This window comes from Nicotiana tomentosiformis, chromosome 8 (genome assembly GCF_000390325.3).
Source record: "Nicotiana tomentosiformis chromosome 8, ASM39032v3, whole genome shotgun sequence".
NCBI lineage: Eukaryota > Viridiplantae > Streptophyta > Magnoliopsida > Solanales > Solanaceae > Nicotiana > Nicotiana tomentosiformis.
The window spans coordinates 126,696,834-126,714,060 of NC_090819.1; the positions used below are offsets into that span (position 1 = coordinate 126,696,834).

General features: G+C 37.6%; 3 protein-coding genes and 1 non-coding gene across 4 annotated transcripts; 2 read left to right on the forward strand and 2 right to left on the reverse strand.

Annotated features, from left to right (window-relative positions):
• Nucleotides 1-2,143: 2,143 nt before the first annotated feature.
• LOC138898115 (uncharacterized) lies at nucleotides 2,144-5,214 on the reverse strand. The gene is made up of 4 exons (XM_070184152.1): nucleotides 5,086-5,214; nucleotides 4,807-4,989; nucleotides 4,322-4,707; nucleotides 2,144-2,261 (listed from the first exon to the last, which is right to left on the reverse strand). The coding sequence occupies exons 1-4, from the start codon at nucleotides 5,212-5,214 to the stop codon at nucleotides 2,144-2,146; spliced, it is 816 nt and encodes a 271-aa protein (XP_070040253.1).
• Nucleotides 5,215-6,098: 884 nt separating this feature from the next.
• Nucleotides 6,099-7,265, reverse strand: LOC138898116 (uncharacterized). The gene has a single exon (XM_070184153.1). It carries the CDS (start codon nucleotides 7,263-7,265, stop codon nucleotides 6,099-6,101), a length of 1,167 nt encoding a protein of 388 aa, XP_070040254.1.
• Nucleotides 7,266-8,442: 1,177 nt separating this feature from the next.
• Nucleotides 8,443-8,545, forward strand: LOC117273103 (small nucleolar RNA R71). The gene has a single exon (XR_004503063.1). It is a non-coding gene; the product is annotated as a small nucleolar RNA R71 (small nucleolar RNA).
• Nucleotides 8,546-13,687: 5,142 nt separating this feature from the next.
• LOC104118841 (NADH dehydrogenase [ubiquinone] 1 alpha subcomplex subunit 8-B-like) lies at nucleotides 13,688-17,046 on the forward strand. The gene is made up of 2 exons (XM_009630209.4): nucleotides 13,688-13,950; nucleotides 16,661-17,046. Exons 1-2 carry the CDS (start codon nucleotides 13,763-13,765, stop codon nucleotides 16,788-16,790), a joined length of 318 nt encoding a protein of 105 aa, XP_009628504.1. The 5' UTR covers nucleotides 13,688-13,762; the 3' UTR covers nucleotides 16,791-17,046.
• The last annotated feature ends 181 nt before the right edge of the window (nucleotides 17,047-17,227 follow it).

A 17,227-nucleotide genomic window follows, 5' to 3' on the forward strand; every position in this document is an offset into this window, starting at 1 on the left:
GCGGTCGACCTGGCTATAGACCTTGCGAAGCCTGGTCTATAGCGGTCGACCTGGCTATAGACCTTGCAAAGCTTGGTGTGTAGCACGGTTTGGATACTTGATACTTTTGTGCTCTTTTCTTGTATCTTTGTCCTCTTTTTGTGCAATTTTTATTTGATGAATCCTTCTGATGTTCCTACACATTAAACAACACAATTTAGCTCAAATATCGCACAATAACTCATTATACCAACAAAATATAGTGCGGGTAATGTGCTAAAAGTATAGCATTTTGGCATCACATCACCACCCCACACTTAAACGTTGCTTGTACTCGAGTCAACCACCAATTCCTAGAGCACTTTTATTTTCTTTTAGCACATCCGAAGCACACCATACCTATGACTATAGTTGATAGCAACAATTAAACTTTAGCATATGTCTTCGACACATATTTCCCTTTACTTTATGCCATACTTCAAATCTTTATTCAACAAAAGGACAACATGTTTCTAACAATCCCAACCTCACAAACCGACTCAATATCACAATGCATTCATGGCTTGAACACTTAACATCATAGAGAAATCTAATAACGTCACCTATACCTTGCAAAATCATGTGCCCTTACAACAAGAATAAAAGAGCAAGTTGAATCCACACATTCGAATCAAATGCTCAAATATATTTTAAGGATTCTCATATATCAAAGAAATTTCTCACTCTCACTAAGAAGTCACATGCATGCACAAAATACCATAGGCTTGCCCATTATGTAAATATTTACTAATGTAGGCTTGCTCGATCTAAAATCAATTAGGACTTTTTATGGTTGTAATGTTAGCTTAAGGATGGGTAGGATAAATTTAGGAATAGTGACTAACCGTCTTAAATACTTTAACATATCACATAATTAACTTTAAGCGCATTTTTCTTCAACCCAACTGCATTTTCACAAACAATATCATCCCCAAAGTATTCCTTCTTTCTTTAAGCACTACTTTAATTCACACCCACTAGCAAGAACAATTTGTTTTTTTAGTTTCCGCTAGTGTGTATTATTTTACAAAATATGTGCACCCTTCTTTCTTTCATTGGTTCCACTCGAAAGCCACCCCACACTTAGTCCTTACTTCTTCTAGCGCCCACTTCATAATTAAAGTGCTTTACGAGGTACAATAATCAAAATAATATTAATTAAGAATAAATGGGCATAGGCTTGTAGTGTGGTTGCCAAATAAAAGTCTATAGGCTCAAAAGGGTTGCCTAGGGATAAATTTTATTTGTGGTAGGCATTAAGTTCAAAAAGATCAAAGAAAGCATAAAATTATTTTTTCAAACCAAGCAAAACCTAAAATTTCGCTTCAACTCACATGCCGAGCAAGTTCTAGACTCTAATGCAATGGCATGGACTATACAATTTCTCACCACACATGGCACATGATTCACCAAGGACGGTTCCATTCCTATTCTCAAACAATTGCAAGTATTCACAGAGCCACAAATATTAAGCATCAAACACAAAGTGACACAAGCCAAGAAAATGAGATATAGGCGTTAATAAATATGTTATTACTCAACAAGGCATAATAAACATTTTCAAACCATAGGGACGGTACTACACATGCTAGAGCCTAAATATGCTACTATCAAACTAGTCAAAGGCACCTAGCATTTCACATTTTTTCCTTTCTTATATTCCCTAAATTCTATTCTAATCTAAAGACAAAACAAAAACTACTACTCGGTTCAACTACATCCCGTGGAAAAGAACCGATGCACAAAGAAAAATCACGAGGGATTATTACTATCTACAATAATAAAAAGACCTATATATATATATGTTTTATTTATTTATTTATTTATTTATTGTTAGACTTAAGTCCCTCAAGAATACTGCCTAAGAGATCATCGTCGGGAAAAGTCCAATCATTTCATTTTTATTTTTATTTTTATTTATTTATTTATTTTATTTTTTATTATTGAATAAGGGGAAATACGAAAATAAAATAAACATTAAACACATGAACTAATTAAGTTGTCTAATATTTACAAATGACAGGGAATAACTTCCACCCCACACTTAGATCATGCATTGTCCTCAATGTGTATATAAATTCATAAACACAAAAACATGTAAGGTGGTTGGAAAAAAACTCCCTGATCAGACATCGTCCTCGCCCTCATCGTCGAAGGCTCTATATGCACATGTCCAGTCCTCATCCTTTTCTCCCTCAGCATCATCATCATTATCATCCTCGTCGGACTGCTCTGGCTCTTGCCTTTACCATCGTCTTTTTTAGGAGGCATACTCGTACCTACATAAGTGAACGTTCCTCAGTGATGAAGCATATGAACCAATTCAAAATATGGTCTTGCGACCCCACACTTAAGAGTTCACTCATGATGTTCAACCATTTTGAGGCTACTCAGATTTCACCTCTTTATTTTAGCATGCGAATAAAGCAATGGAAAATTGGTGTTTACTATAATTGCGATGCATGTAGCTACTATTTAGCCCACCTAAACTTGCAATTTGGAGTGTTGCAATTCAATATAGCATTATTCATTACAATCCCAGAGAGTAGAACTCCATTTGGGCCAAAAATGCCTTTGAGGCATTTCGACAAACACTTAGCATGCACTAGTATTTTCAAATTGGTTGTAGACATGAGGGATTGTCTCACCCTTCCCAAATCGGCTTGGGGATTTTCATATTATCACCCTTGTACAGAACAGAAATACCAATCCTATGGGGTTTATGTGATTAGGACGAGCACACACATTGTTGCTTTGAAGATATACCCAAAAATGGTGGAATTGCATTTCTTTAACTCAATTCAAATTTTTGATAGATAAAAGAGTTAGGAAAATACCTTAGATGCTTAAGAGGATTAAAGTGTTCTTCAATTGATGTCTTAAGTGAGTGAAAGAGATAATGAGCGAAGGTCTTCAATGAAATTAATGTGTGAGGGGAAGGGGAAAAACGGGCAGTGTAGTGTTAAGTATGGTATGTGTGTATTTAAGTATGTTATAACTAACAGAAAGAAGTTTTAAACAAAACAAAACAAATTAAAAGCAACACTAACCTGGCGATGCGATCTCCCAGCGAGCATAACACCATGCGAGGCTATCTGTTTAGCGTGGAACGGACTGGACGACGCGAAGCTAATAACAAACTAAATAGCTGGCGATGCAACCTTTGCCGCAAGATTGACCTCGCTTAATCCCTCGTTGGGCGAGCTCTATAGCATGCTTAAGATCTGGCGACGCACGTTGTTTAGTGAGAAAGGGAGTGGTTCGTTGTGCTTAGGCTGGGCAAGCTTCTAAGCGAGCAATGGACAATAGGTTTACAACAATGGACAGTAGGTGATGTGAGGTCCATGGCGATCTCTGAAGTGTGCATGGGGGCTGGCCAATTGAGTTTTTACAGCGAAAATGGGAGATGGCCAGGCGAAACCAATAGCGAGCTATAAACATGGTTGGCGAGGATTTCAATGAGAAAAGGACTATGCGAGGCGATCTTTAACACATGTTGAGAATATGGCGGCGCGAGCTGTTTAGCGAGCTGTATCATTTGCGATACGAGGGCAGCCGCGAGGTGGACCTCGCTACAACCCATGCGACGTGAGGTCCATTGCGAGGTGATGGTCTTGTTGGGAAAGGTCTGATGCATGGTATTAAAAAAAGAAAAAGAAAACTTACATCGCGATAACCCGTGCGACGCGAGGCAAATGCGAGCTCTATCTCGCTGTAACCAGTATGACGCGAGGCTAATGCGAGGTACTGCTTAGTGAGCTGTATCATTTGCGACGCGACGCCTGTTTTTTTTCTCGCTGTATCCCTTACGACGCGAGGTTAAATTCTAGGTATTTACCTGGCGACGCGAGCTGGAAAGCACGTTGGACAGTAGGCGATGCAAGCTGTGCCGTGAGGTGAAATGTTTGCGGCACGAGGTTGGCTTCCAGGTGCGTTGTACATTAAACTGGGTAATGCGAGGTATGCAGCATTGTTTAGAGTGTACGCATGTAATTTTTATTTCATTTTGTGAACGACTCCAAGCGCCATGACTTTCCATCATGCTCAATTACCTGTTAAGACACCAAGATTTAGCTAAAAACTTGTTAGTGCATAAAACAATCGTAAATTTATAGTTAAGCTAAAATAAACTACGAATTGAGTTGCCTCCCAATGAGCGCCTGATTTAACATCGCGGTACGACGCAGGCAATCGAACTTAAGGTTCACTCAATATTTGAGTCTCCTTCAAATGAATCACCGATACAACTTTTTTGTCCTCCATGCCGAGGTAATGTTTTAACCTTTGCCCATTGACTCTAAACCTGTTCGTTCCATCCTCAGATTCAATTTCTACCCATTTCGAGACATAGTCCACTGCTACGAGTATATACTTGTTATTGTATGAGATGACAAATGGTTCCATAAAGTCGATTCCCCATACATTAAATACTTCTACTTCTTGAATTGGGTTCATGAGCATCTCATGTCGACGAGAGATATTCCTCGTCCTTTGACACTCATCACAGTTCTTTACCCAAAATTGTGCATCTTTAAATAACGTCGGCCAATAGAAGCCCGATTCCAACACTTTAGCAGTTGTCCTTACTCCTCCAAAATGACCTCCATACGGCAAAGCACGACATGCCTTCAAAATAGAAGCTTGGTCTATCTCGGGAATACATCTCCGGATCATGTTATCAATACAAATCTGAAACAAATATGGTTCATCCTAGAAATACATGCGAGAATCACAAAAGAACTTTTTCTTCTGTACAGAAGACAATTCATAGGGAACAATACCGCTTGCCAGGTAGTTTGCAATGTCTGCATACCATGGCACTTTGTCAAGGCTCGTGGCTAACAATTGTTTATCCGAGAAAGTCTCAATGATCTCTTCCACCTCCACCTTCGTTTTAGCTCTTTCAAGCCTGGACAAGTGATCGGCAACTTGGTTCTCCATTCCTTTTTGGTCACGGATTTCCAAGTCGAACTTTTACAACAGTAGGACCCATCTAATCAGGCGCGACTTTGCTTCCTTTTTATTAATTAGGTACCTGAGAGCAGCATGGTCAGTATAAACAATTACCTTTGAGCCTATCAAGTAGGACCGAAAATTGTCAAATGCGAACACCACTGCTAACATCTCTTTTTCTGTCACTGTGTAATTCAGTTGAGTGCCATTCAGTATTCTACTTGCATAGTAGATTGGATGCATGATTTTATCTTTTCTCTGTCCAAGTACTGCTCCCACGGCATGGTCACTTGCATCACATATAAGCTCAAATGGTTGCTCCAGTCAGGTGCAGACACTAGCCTCTCCTTCAATCATTCTAAAGCTACCCTAAAGTCATCAAAAAACACAAAAGGGTGATTGTTTTCAAGCAATATACACAAAGGGTTAGCAATCTTGAAAAAATCTTTTATAAACCGCCTGTAAAAACCGGCGTGACCAAAGAAACTTCTTATTGCCTTGACGGAAGTGGGCGGTGGCAGCTTCTCTATTACATCAATCTTGGCACGGTCCACCTCAATGCCCTTACTTGACACTAGGTGTCCCAAGACTATACCTTCTTGTACCATAAAATGGCATTTTTCCCAGTTCAGCACCAGATTAGTTTCCATACATCTCCGCAACACTCTTTTCAGATTTCTAAAGCAATCATCAAAATAATTTTCCACCACTGAGAAATCATCCATGAAAACCTCCATTATATCCTCTACCATATCTGTGAAGATGGCCATCATGCACCTTTGGAATGTGGCGGGTGCATTACATAGGCCAAACGACATTCTCCGAAAAGCATAAATGCCATATGGACAGGTGAATGACATTTTCTCTCTATCCTCTGGGGCAATAGATATCTGGTTGTACCCCGAGTATCCATCCAAGAAGCAAAAATGGGACCTCCCTGCCAATCTATCTAGCATCTGATCAATGAACGACAAGGGGAAATGATCTTTTCGGGTAGCCTTGTTCAATCTTCTGTAGTCCATCCAAATTCGCCATTCTGTGACTATTCTTGTTGAGATTAATTCATTGTTCTCATTTTGTACAACAGTCATCCCACTTTTCTTTGGCACACACTGAACTGGGCCAACCTAGTTGCTATCTGAGATGGGAAAAATAATTCTCGTATCTAACCACTTGATCACTTCCTTCTTTAAAACTTCCTTCATGTTAGGGTTCAACCTTATTTGATGTTCTCTGGAAGGTTTGTGCCCAATTTTATGCATACAGAAGGCTGGGCTGATACCCTTAATATCTGCAATGGTCCAACCAATTGCATTCTTACACTCTTTCAACACCTGCAAAAGTTGTTCTACCAGCACATCTAACAAACCAGATGAGATAATAGCATGTAAAGTGGAATTAGGTCCCAAGAAAGCATGCCTGAGGTGAGATGGTAGTGGTTTCAGATCCAATTGTGGTGGTGCTTCGATCGATGGCTTGGCTGGAGGGTTATTTCTTTCTTTCGAGTGTAAAGGTTTGAATTCGAGCTCTCTTTTCCAGTTTCCTTGCCTTTGAAGAGCCAACACCCATTCCGCCAAGTTCTCACCATTTACTTCTTCTAAGTTCATAAGGAAGGCTGTTGGAGGGTCTTTTGCATTAAGTGCCTCATCATCTTCCTCCATGATTACATCCACCATGTCTAACAAAGAGCAATTTGCAAACTCACTGGGTCGCCGCATAGACTTTTGCACATTAAATGTTATTTCGTCATTATTCAGCCTCATCTTCAGCTCCCCTATTTCACAATCAATCAGATCTCTCCTTGTGGCCAAGAACAGCCTTCCCAAAATTATGGGAATCTCCTCATCAATATTGCAGTCCAGAATGACAAAATCTGTTGGAAACACGAATTTTCCAACTTGCACAAGTACATCGTCAAGTATACCTGATGTTCTTTTCACCGTTCGGTCAGCTAGTTTCAGTAACATGGATGTGGTCCTTGCTCTTCCAATGCCTAACTTTTTATAGATAGGCAATGGCATCAGATTTATACTTGCTCCTAAATCACAAAATGCTTTGTCAAATGCATAGCTACCTATGGTACATAGAATTGTGAAGCTTCCAGGGTCAGATAATTTCTCAGCTATAGGTCTTGACAATACAACACTACAAGTCTGTGTCAATGTGACAGTTGCCAAGTCTTGGAAGTCGAACTTGCGAGACATCAAGTCCTTCATCATTTTTGCATAACCGGGTATCTCCCTCAAAGTATCAATTAGAGGAATGTTTACTTGAATTTGCTTTAGCATTTCCATGAATTTTTTGTATTGTTCATCCTTCTGATATTTGGTCAACCTCTACGGGAAGGGTGCTGGAGGTCGCTTCTTTTCTGTGGCTTGAGTTAGATCCTGCTCGGGCACTTTTTCTAAAACCTTCTCTTGCATTTTCTCAGTCTCCTCCGCAACCTCTTTTTCCTTGTTTATTTCCTCGTGGGCTGGTTGCACTCTTACTTTTGTTAGCCCAGTTGACTCATCTAACTCAATTGGCACTAACACAAGTGTTTCAGTTGACCGACTCTCACGATGAATTTCTTGCTCTAAATCAAGATCTCTACCATTTCTCAAGCTCACCTCCATAAGCGGCTTCGGGCCCTGCTCTTTTGGATTGACATGTGTGTCCGCAGGTAACGTCCTTTCAGGACGATTGTTAAGGGCCATGAATAATTTCCCTAGTTGAATCTCAATGCCCTTGATAGCCGAATAGCGTGACACTACCTTTTCTTGTATTTGGTGGACCATTTCTTCCATTTTCCCGCTGGCCCCAATGAGATGTTGCAATATTCCTTTAATTTCAGATAACCCATCATCTTGCCTCACTATTTGCTATTATTGAGGTTATTGATAAGTTAGCTGCTGATTTTGCTGGTTGTATCCTTGTTGCCTTTGGTAAGGTACTACTTGGCCTTGTGGTTGCATAGCTCCAAAATTGTTGGTATTATTGTACTATTGTTGTGATGGTCTATATTACTGATTTTGCTACCCCCAATTCGGACCACCTTGTCTCTGTCCTCCATAGTTGCCCACATAGTTTATGTTCTCTTGATAGTTCTAGTTGTCACTTTCACCACTCCACGAACACACGTATGGTTGGTTAATGCATGGTGTACAGAATCCCCTATTAGTCATGTCAACTATGTGTACCTGCTTCTGGCCTGATTCATCAATCTTTTTCGTGAGGATACTCATTTGCGTCATCAGAGTGGCCATATTTTCGGCTATGGAATTGTTCGGGTCCAATGCTACTGAGTGAACTATATGGGTGATTGTGGAATCTCTTGTCATCCATCCCGAGTTTTAAGCCATTTTATCTAGCAGGACCTTACACTCTCTAAATGACTTGCTTAAAAATGCTCCACCTGTTGAAGCATCAACATTGGCCTTCAAGTTGTCCGCCAATCCCATGTAAAATCATTGTCCGAACATCTAATCTGGAATGTCATGATGTGGACACTTAACCAGCATAACTTTGAATCTCTCCCATGTTTCTTGTAATGTTTCACCTGGTTTCTGCCTGAAGCTCAATATCTCATCAACCTGCTTGGCAGTCTTATTGGATGGGTAGAACTTATTCAAAAACTACTTGACTAATTCCTCCCAAGTTGTGATGAAATTTATGTGGAGCGAATTAAGCCAAGTTTGGGTTCTCATATCCCTAAGAATGGAAACAACAACAGTCTTATTGCTTCCGGTGTCACATTTGGTTGCCTTTGCGTGACACAAATTGACAGAAATTTTTCAGATCCTAATGTGGATCTTCAATGTAAGACCCGGAGAACAGTCCCTTGTTTTGCAGGAGATGTAGCATGTTGTTTGTGATTGGAAATGACTCTGCTTGTATCTGAGGGACTGCAATTGCAGTTGCCAAATTTTCAGCGGTGGGTTGTGCCCAATCATACAAAGCTGCTCCTGGCATAAGAGGTGTCACACCCTGATTGTTCGGGTCATTCATATTGTTTCGATTGTTTTGATTATCCAAAGCGTCACCCATGTCTGGCTCAATTTGTTCTCTTGGGTGATGTTGTTGTTTATCTTTCTTGTTTACACAATTAATGCCTTGAAAGTTTTCTCAGGATCCGGTAATGCTTCAAACAATTTACCAGTTCTTGAAGAGTTTTTAGGCATACACCTACAACACACAAGACTACAAACGTTAGAATTTCGATGTAATGAATAAAAATGGAGAAAATTGACTAAACTAAGAATCCTACAAATTCTTATAGCTGTAATTAGTAACACTATTGATTTTCCCGGCAACGACACCAAAATTTGATCACGCTCAATTATGCCTTATAAAAAGGACTAAGCGGTGATTGCAAATATAATCCGGTTTACAAGTCCAGAGTCGAATCCCACAGGGAAATAACGTGTTAATTACAACTAATAGTTTTGCACGAATTCAAGTAATCAACCTTTAGAAATATTATAAAATAATTTGAGAGTTTACTAACTAAGATCAAAGTAATTAAAAATGCAGTAATTTATAACTAACAAGGTAAATATTGTAGACAAGATTTGAAAAAGTTTAAGGTTATGATTTTCCCTATTGTCGGAATCTACCCCGCTACGTTTCCTATAAATTCGCCTAAATATTTTCTACCGATCGTGAGTACTTTAAGTGTCGTACCTCTCTATCGAGTAACTACTATAATTTACTAGACGTATTCTCTCGAACTACGCTAGCTGGCACTAATTTACCGCTCACGACGACCGCGCCAAGACTTCGTTATCTCTAATTCCGTCTTTAAACCCTCCGTATCGATCTCTCAACTACGTTAGGAGTAGTGTCGTTCAACAACTACCTAAATGTGTACTTTATCTCGAGTAATATACACACTAAATAGGCACAGTTAATTGAGAGATCTTCAATTAATAACAATGAAAATATAGTTGAAAAAGTAGAAAAAAATCAAAGGCAAATCTATATTAAACGCAGTAGAGAATCATCCTCCAATAGGTTCCATCAAACCTTAGATTAAAGAGTTTAGCTACTCATAAATAGAACAACAATCAACATGATATTTAAAGACATGAAACTACAAAGTAAAGAGATAAAGGAAAGGAAAACTCGTTTGATTCTTGCTCCACGTTGCTTGGCAGCCTATTTCTTCTCCAAAATCATGTTTTTTAACCCTAGAATAACTCGTTTGGGGAGTATTTATGTCAACCCCGGTCCAAATTCGGGTTTGGGTATTTTAACCCGCGACTTTTAATTACCGTGCTATAGACCTCGCGAAGCCTGGTCTATAGCGCGGTCTAAACCTCGTGAAGCCTGGTCTATAGCGCGGTCGACCTGACTATGAACCTCGCGAAGCCTGGTCTATAGCGCGGTCGACCTGGCTATAGACCTCGCAAAGCCTGGTCTATAGCACGGTCAACCTGGCTATAGACCTTGCAAAGCTGGGTCTGTAGCACGGTTTGAATACTTGATGCTTTTATGCTATTTTCTTGTATTTTTGTCCTCTTTTTGTATAATTTTTATTTGATAATTCCTTCCGATGTTCCTACACATAAAAAAATATAATTTAGCTCAAATATCGTACAATAACTCATTAGACCAACAAAATATAAGGCGAATAATGTGCTAAAAGTATAACATTTTGGCATCACATCAATCTTGAGCTCAAATCTGTCATGAAATTTGGACAGATAAATGATTGGCCAAATAAAAAATACGCAATGAAAATTAGCTTCACCTGAAAAATATGAAGATGGACGGATAGTCCCAACACCTGAAAGTATAAAGCCAATGGAGGTATAAATGTGTTCTTGTATGGAAAAAAAAAGTCAAGTCGATAGACATAAAGACGACTTGTGTCACAAGAAGATTTGTAAATATCCTGGCATTGATTATATAGAGACATTTTCTCATATGGTGGATGTAGTCATTTCAGATTTTAATCTGGCAATACATGAAAAACTTGATATGCGTATAATAAAAATCATTGAAGGGTTTAAATTATTCTAAAGCATATTAAGGTTCCTAAGAAATTTATTAAATAAAACTTCAGCAAATTCTTATGTGAATTAGAGCGATCATGGCGTACATGATTTGTTTTTGTGTCTGGTATCTTGCTAAAACTATGAGTATAACAATATGCTAGCAAGATAAAATTTTATTCCTATATGAAGATATTGGAATACTATTGGGATTATATTGCAAAAAGAATCCTTGATATAGATTTGTTTAATCTAACAAATATTGTGAAAGTTTTGTTGGTTATGTAAGTGTAGGCATTTTCTAAAGGTTGTTATTCAAATAATCTATTTGTATGTGAGGGTACTACCATATTATACTTTTACAAGACTGTTAATTATTGATTCAAGTCATGCCAAGATATTAACAACTGATAAAGCAAGTACCTTAATACACAATAGATATGTGATTTTTCTTTGGAAAAGAAGATTTCACTAATATTGAAGACAATGTTGCATGCTTATCTCAATTGGAAGAAGATTATATTGAAGGAGACAAAATAAAGCACATTTCACCAAAATTCTTTTCAGACATGATCTTCGGTAGATTAGTGATGTAGATGTTTAACAAATTTATTTGATTGATACTTTGGTGGATCTGTTTAATGAATCATTACCAACCTCAACATTTGAGGAGCTGGTGTGCGGGATTGGAATACGTCATTTCCGAAAAATAAAGTGATGTTTTCATCAGGGGGAGACAAATACGCATTGTACTTTTTTTCCCTTAGTTATGGTTTTGTCCCACTGAGTTTTTCTAGCAAGGTTTTTAATGAGGCAGCAAGCAATGCGTATTACATGATATGTGTACTCTTTTTCCTTCATTAGGATTATTTCCCATAGGGTTTTTTTCTAGTAAGGTTTTACCGAGACACATTATATATGGACATCCAATGGGGAGTGTTATAAAATCTTGAATTATGGTGGAAGTCCATAACCACCAAAGGAGTAATGCTCACTACTCTTCTCCATTATCTCTATAACCTCCCCCATGATCTTCCTTCATGATCTTCCTCTCAAATGCTTAATGACATATTTATGTAGTGACAATTCCACTCAATAGTGGTCATTTCTTTCAATAGTGGCCATTCCACTCACTATTTTACATTAGTGATTCTTTACTTTTCATGTTTATATAAATGTCTTATAATAGATAGGAAAGATAACACAATTGAATAAGAAATAATAATCTCTCCTCTCTTTCTCTCTATATCTCTTAACTTGTTTTTTCTTGTTTTATATTGTTACTTTGAGCTCTCTCTCTCTCTCTCTCTATATATATATATATATATATATATATATATATATCAGCTATTTTTAACTTAAACTGTTAGGTAAAATAGTTATTTAGGTTAATTCCTCGAATCTCAAGAGTTGTAAACCTAGTGCAGAATCCACGATCGACCCAAATAAAATGATGGACTGACTATAAGGGCAAGGGATCTTTACACATATAGGCAGAATGAATTTACGGTATATATAGATTATATTCTATGTACTTTTTTACTGGTATATACAAATTATATACGACTATACATATATATATATATATATATATATATATATATATATATATATATATTATACACCCGTATGCTATTTTTAATTTAAGAGGTTGAGTGAGAAGCTATTTAGGTTAATTCTTCTACGAGTAAGAGGATTTAACATGCTTTGATTTGTAGAAATGACGTTAAGGTAGTCGTTTGTAATACTCTTATTTAAAATATTTTGAGTCTTCTTAAAATTATTTAAAATTTAGTCAATTTTGACAAACTTTAAATTTGAACAACCTCATCCTGATGCTTCTTTTTTCTCTTCTTCTTTAGATCTTTGATCCTGAAATTAGGCTTTTCTAAAGCCTAACTTCGTAACCAAAGGTCAAAAGTTTTGCTCATATTCACTTTTTTTTGTCTGAATTTAAAGCTTAGCAAAGCCCAATTTCAGACATGTAGGGTTGGAAGCTTCAAAATCATGATTTTTCAACTTAGATTCAAATGTCTGAGGTGTCTAAACTTTAAAAGAATACTTCGAATAAATTTTGACTATTTTTAAATAGGAGTTTTTACACAAATAGCCGGTCATATTCACTACTATTTAAATAATAGTCCAAAAACGACTATTTGTGCACTTCGTCCTATAAAAGCTCTCAGCCTACTTAATCAATCACCAGGATACAACGGGTGAAATTCAAAAATAGCCAGATTTACAAGTGGTAATTGAAAAATAACCACAGTTTCAAAAGTAATCGAAATTTAGTCACTTTTCATGTAAAGATAAATTTGAACGAAAATACTATTCAAAATCTGAAAAATAGAAATATTCCAGCATAATATACTGGAGTTTGAATTTTTTACATGTGAACTTCCAGCATAATATACTGGTCCAGCATTATATGTTGGAGGTACATACACAAGTGCTCCAATCTCCAGTATATTATGCTGAAACTTTCTGTGTGCTGGAGTTCCAACATAATATGCTGGAGGTTCATACACAGGTACACCAATCTCCAGTATATTATGCTGGAATTTTCCGTGTTGCAGCAAAATAGTGGCTATTTTTCATTGATTTTACAAACGTTGGCTATTTTTCAGTTATCGGTCAAAAAACTGGCTAGCCCGTGCTATTTTTACGGCTACAACCCAACCCAATCCACAGCGGCCCAAATAAACAGCCCAAGTTTTGGTAGGAGAAATCTATCAGCAGCAATCTGAAGACTACCTCCAGTTTTAGAGAGAGTGAACGAAGTTTCGATAGTTGTGAGAAGTTTGGCCTATTGGAGAATGAGTAGCGCAGTGGATGCAGTAGGGAATCCGATCCCAACATCGGCGGTGCTGATGTCGGCGTCGAAGCACATTGACATAAGATGCCGGAGCGAGAACGTAGCATATCTCAAGTGCAAAAAAGACGATCCTAACCCTGAGAAATGCCTTCACAAAGGTCAACAAGTCACTCGCTGTGTCCTTAGCCTGTAAGTGATAAATTCATATTCAAATATTTCTTAATTTTGAAATGCCTTATCGAATTTTTGTGATTGTTATTACTGTTGTGATTTGTGTGCGAATTAATTATTGAGAAAAGGAGAAAGTTTAGGGCTTTGTTTGTATATATTTATACTATTCAGGAGGTGACTTTTTTCTGATTCAAGATATGAAGTGTTTAAGTTATCCGTTTGTTAATGTTACAGTATTTATATAGCAGAATTTTCGTTTTGTTGTGGTGGTCCCATGAAGTAAAGTTGCAGAAGGATCATCATAGATGATCTGATTAGCTGGGATTTAAGCTTAATTGTTGCCCGAAGTATGTTTGGTTTTGTTAGACATTTGTATGTTATTGTAGGAACAAGTGTGTCACTTAGCATGAGAGTGAGATTTAGAGAACCTCCCGTTTTACAAAATCCTAATTTGTCAATTTTTTTTGGATAAGTTTCTAATTTGTCAAATTATTGAGTAGTGGAATGAAATGGGTCCAAATCACTCATAACAAAAAGTAGAGGATTCTTATAACCCAACCTTACTAGTTTGGGAGTGAGTTTAGTTGATTGATACTTCGTCTACTAGTAGTAGTCGAAGTGATGTGCCTCAATCCGACACAAGCTTGGGCCGGCTATTTGAATCTTCACTGATAGTGTTGCTCCTCAATCTGAAACAAGTTGGGGCCGGCTATATGAGTCTTCACTGACCGTGTTGCTCCATTTAAGCTCATGCCAGGACAGAATTTTAGTTTTTTTTGAATGTTTGTTTAATAATGGTTGAATCTTTTGCAGTTCAACTGCCTTTTATAGTTCTTGTTGCCTAGTAATTGGTAGAGTAGTAAGAGCAATAAGATATATTTTCTTGGTTTCTTTTATTGGACTACTTAGAGAAGTCAAGGCATAATGTAACATGGTTTCAAACAATAATGTACCAGAATGAACAAGCGTGCTGCCTGTGCAGCGGCAAAAGGTGGTATAGTGCGTGATGTGTGGTAGGCTTACGTGACGAGGTTGTAACATGGCTGTTGAACCAAATTTGTACTTAAAGAGGAGGAGGATAGATTAGTAGGACAGCTTTGCCTCAGTCATGGAAAAAGAAAGAATGAACAATTGGTCTTCTGGCAGTTAAAGACTGAAAGTTTGTGTATTTAGGAATGTTAAATCGATTATGAAGTCAACAGAGGTTAGATTTTTGTATGCGTGCTGGTATTAAAATTGTTCTTGAAGAAGTATACGCTTAGCATAGAAGCTGGAAATTCTTCTAACATAATGAATACTTGTAACTGTTTATATCCTTTTGCCATGTGCAGATGAGTGTGTATTGCATGAGTTACGTTATGTAATTGGGTTGCTTTCAGGATCTTCTTCCTTGGTCACCATGCCGTTGCTAAACATTATTGATCAGAGTAGTTGAATATTCTGTAGTATGGGGGATATATTTGGAGTGATTAACCCGGTGAAATCAAGGGTAGTTTTGGGTGTCTTGCTAATTTGAATTGCTTGAAATAAAAGGCTGGTTGGATATTGTCATCCCCTTATTATGTAACGTAGACGTTGGACTTGGATATTTCTCTCATTAGAATCCTTCTGAAGCATGTTCTTAGACAATGTCGGAAAGCTCTGTAAGTACCTTTTCAGTGCTAACTGTTTTCCTACTTATCCCGCCTTCCCTCTGAAAAAAGAAAAAAAGAAAAAAGAGAAACGTCCCTACGATACCGAAGCCTTGGGACCAGTTACCTGATTATTTATACCCAGTTACTTGTGTTATTTCTCAGTGACATTTTAATTCTCTTAAACTAATGCAGGCCCACTTTAGAGAGTCATAAATAAGTACGTAAGGCAATCCCTTCCTTTGACTGAGCAACCGAATCAGCCTCTCTACACCAAATGCCATTCTAGGCTACTTATATTTTTATTTTCTCAAAAAAAAAATTCTCCTCTAGCACTTCTTTTATCTCTCCATCATCAACATTACGAGTAGATAAACAACTCTAAAAGCCATCAACTAAATAAAGCTGACTACCACGCGACCCGCATGCTATTTCCTGCAAACAAGACTGGCCTTGCTGTGTCGAGGTATTGTCTAGCATTCAAGGTCTTTTATTTGTGCATATTATTGGTGAATGCACACATTGTATCTCTTGCAAATCCTCTTTGTACCCTGCTTGGATGCCTCTGATATGCAGGCTAAGATTTGAACAGAAGTCAATGCCACGCTAGACACCCAAAACTGACATTAATGTGGAAAAGAGTCAACTATTAGGCAACCAATTGATTTTTGTTCCTTATTGTCACCTGATATGCCTGTAACAGTATATACTCCTGGTACATAGCCATTGGTCAATAGCCTGAATCATGGGGGAGGAATTGGGGTTAGGTTAGGGCCGTGTGTGGGGATGGTGGAGATAATATAAAGATGACATGTGGAGTGGCCATGTTTTGGTGGATTTCCACTAACATAGACCTGGTCTTACTGAGTACATGTTGGCCGCTTAAAATCTTGGTATTTTTTAATTTAAACCAAGTTGTATTAGCGATACTTAATGAATCTTATTGCTTATGCAACTGTGAGAAATCTGAATGATACTCAATGAACACTTTATGATCTTGCAACTGTGAGAAACCTTACTCCTCATTTTTTTTAAACTTCTCGAGCTATAGCTCCATATTATTTTTATTTTACTCCTTCATTCATTTTTGGTTATAGGTTGAAGGATCTCCATCAAAGGTGTAACAAAGAGATGGATGCGTATGCTGGATGCATGTACTACAACACAAATGAGTTTGAGATGTGTCGTAAAGAGCAACAGGAATTTGAGAAGTCCTGTCCCTATTGATTGGCTGGGAAATAACGTTTTTATTTTATCAAATAATGACTTGAATGTATTTGCAAGAAGAAGATCGTTTTGTTGTAAGCACATTTTGATCAATATGTTACTGTGGCTTGGACCCTTATCACAGGGAAGTTGCCTATTTGATGTTGCTCTCAAATTGCCTTCCTACATGAAAGCATAAACGGCTATTCATCAACAACTCAACACTATTTGTTTTCTGAGCATAATTTGGAATTTGGATCAGTCGCCTTTTAGGGAATTTGGAATGGTTGTGCAGTCTCTTCCTCTATAGTTTTGTTTCTAGGACGTTTATACTTTTTTTGTCCTTCGAATATACATTTTCATTTAAACAAGAAATGTTTCTACAGTTTTAAATTCACATATCATATGCAGAAAGTCACATCTCAATTATGATTAACTAAGGATTACTCCCTCTGGCC

What these genes read in the sequence shown, in the direction of transcription:
- LOC138898116 (XM_070184153.1), bottom strand. Translation starts at nt 7,265, where the DNA reads ATGGAAATGCTAAAGCAAATTCAAGTAAACATTCCTCTAATTGATACT.
- LOC104118841 (XM_009630209.4), top strand. Translation starts at nt 13,763, where the DNA reads ATGAGTAGCGCAGTGGATGCAGTAGGGAATCCGATCCCAACATCGGCG. An exon ending in ACTCGCTGTGTCCTTAGCCT is followed by an intron (nt 13,951 to 16,660) that starts GTAAGTGATAAA and finishes TTTTGGTTATAG; the next exon opens with GTTGAAGGATCTCCATCAAA.
- LOC138898115 (XM_070184152.1), bottom strand. Translation starts at nt 5,214, where the DNA reads ATGCATCCAATCTACTATGCAAGTAGAATACTGAATGGCACTCAACTG. An exon ending in CCTACTTGATAGGCTCAAAG is followed by an intron (nt 4,990 to 5,085) that starts GTAATTGTTTAT and finishes CTGTTGTAAAAG; the next exon opens with TTCGACTTGGAAATCCGTGA. An exon ending in TCTGAGGATGGAACGAACAG is followed by an intron (nt 2,262 to 4,321) that starts GTTTAGAGTCAA and finishes ACGATGGTAAAG; the next exon opens with GCAAGAGCCAGAGCAGTCCG.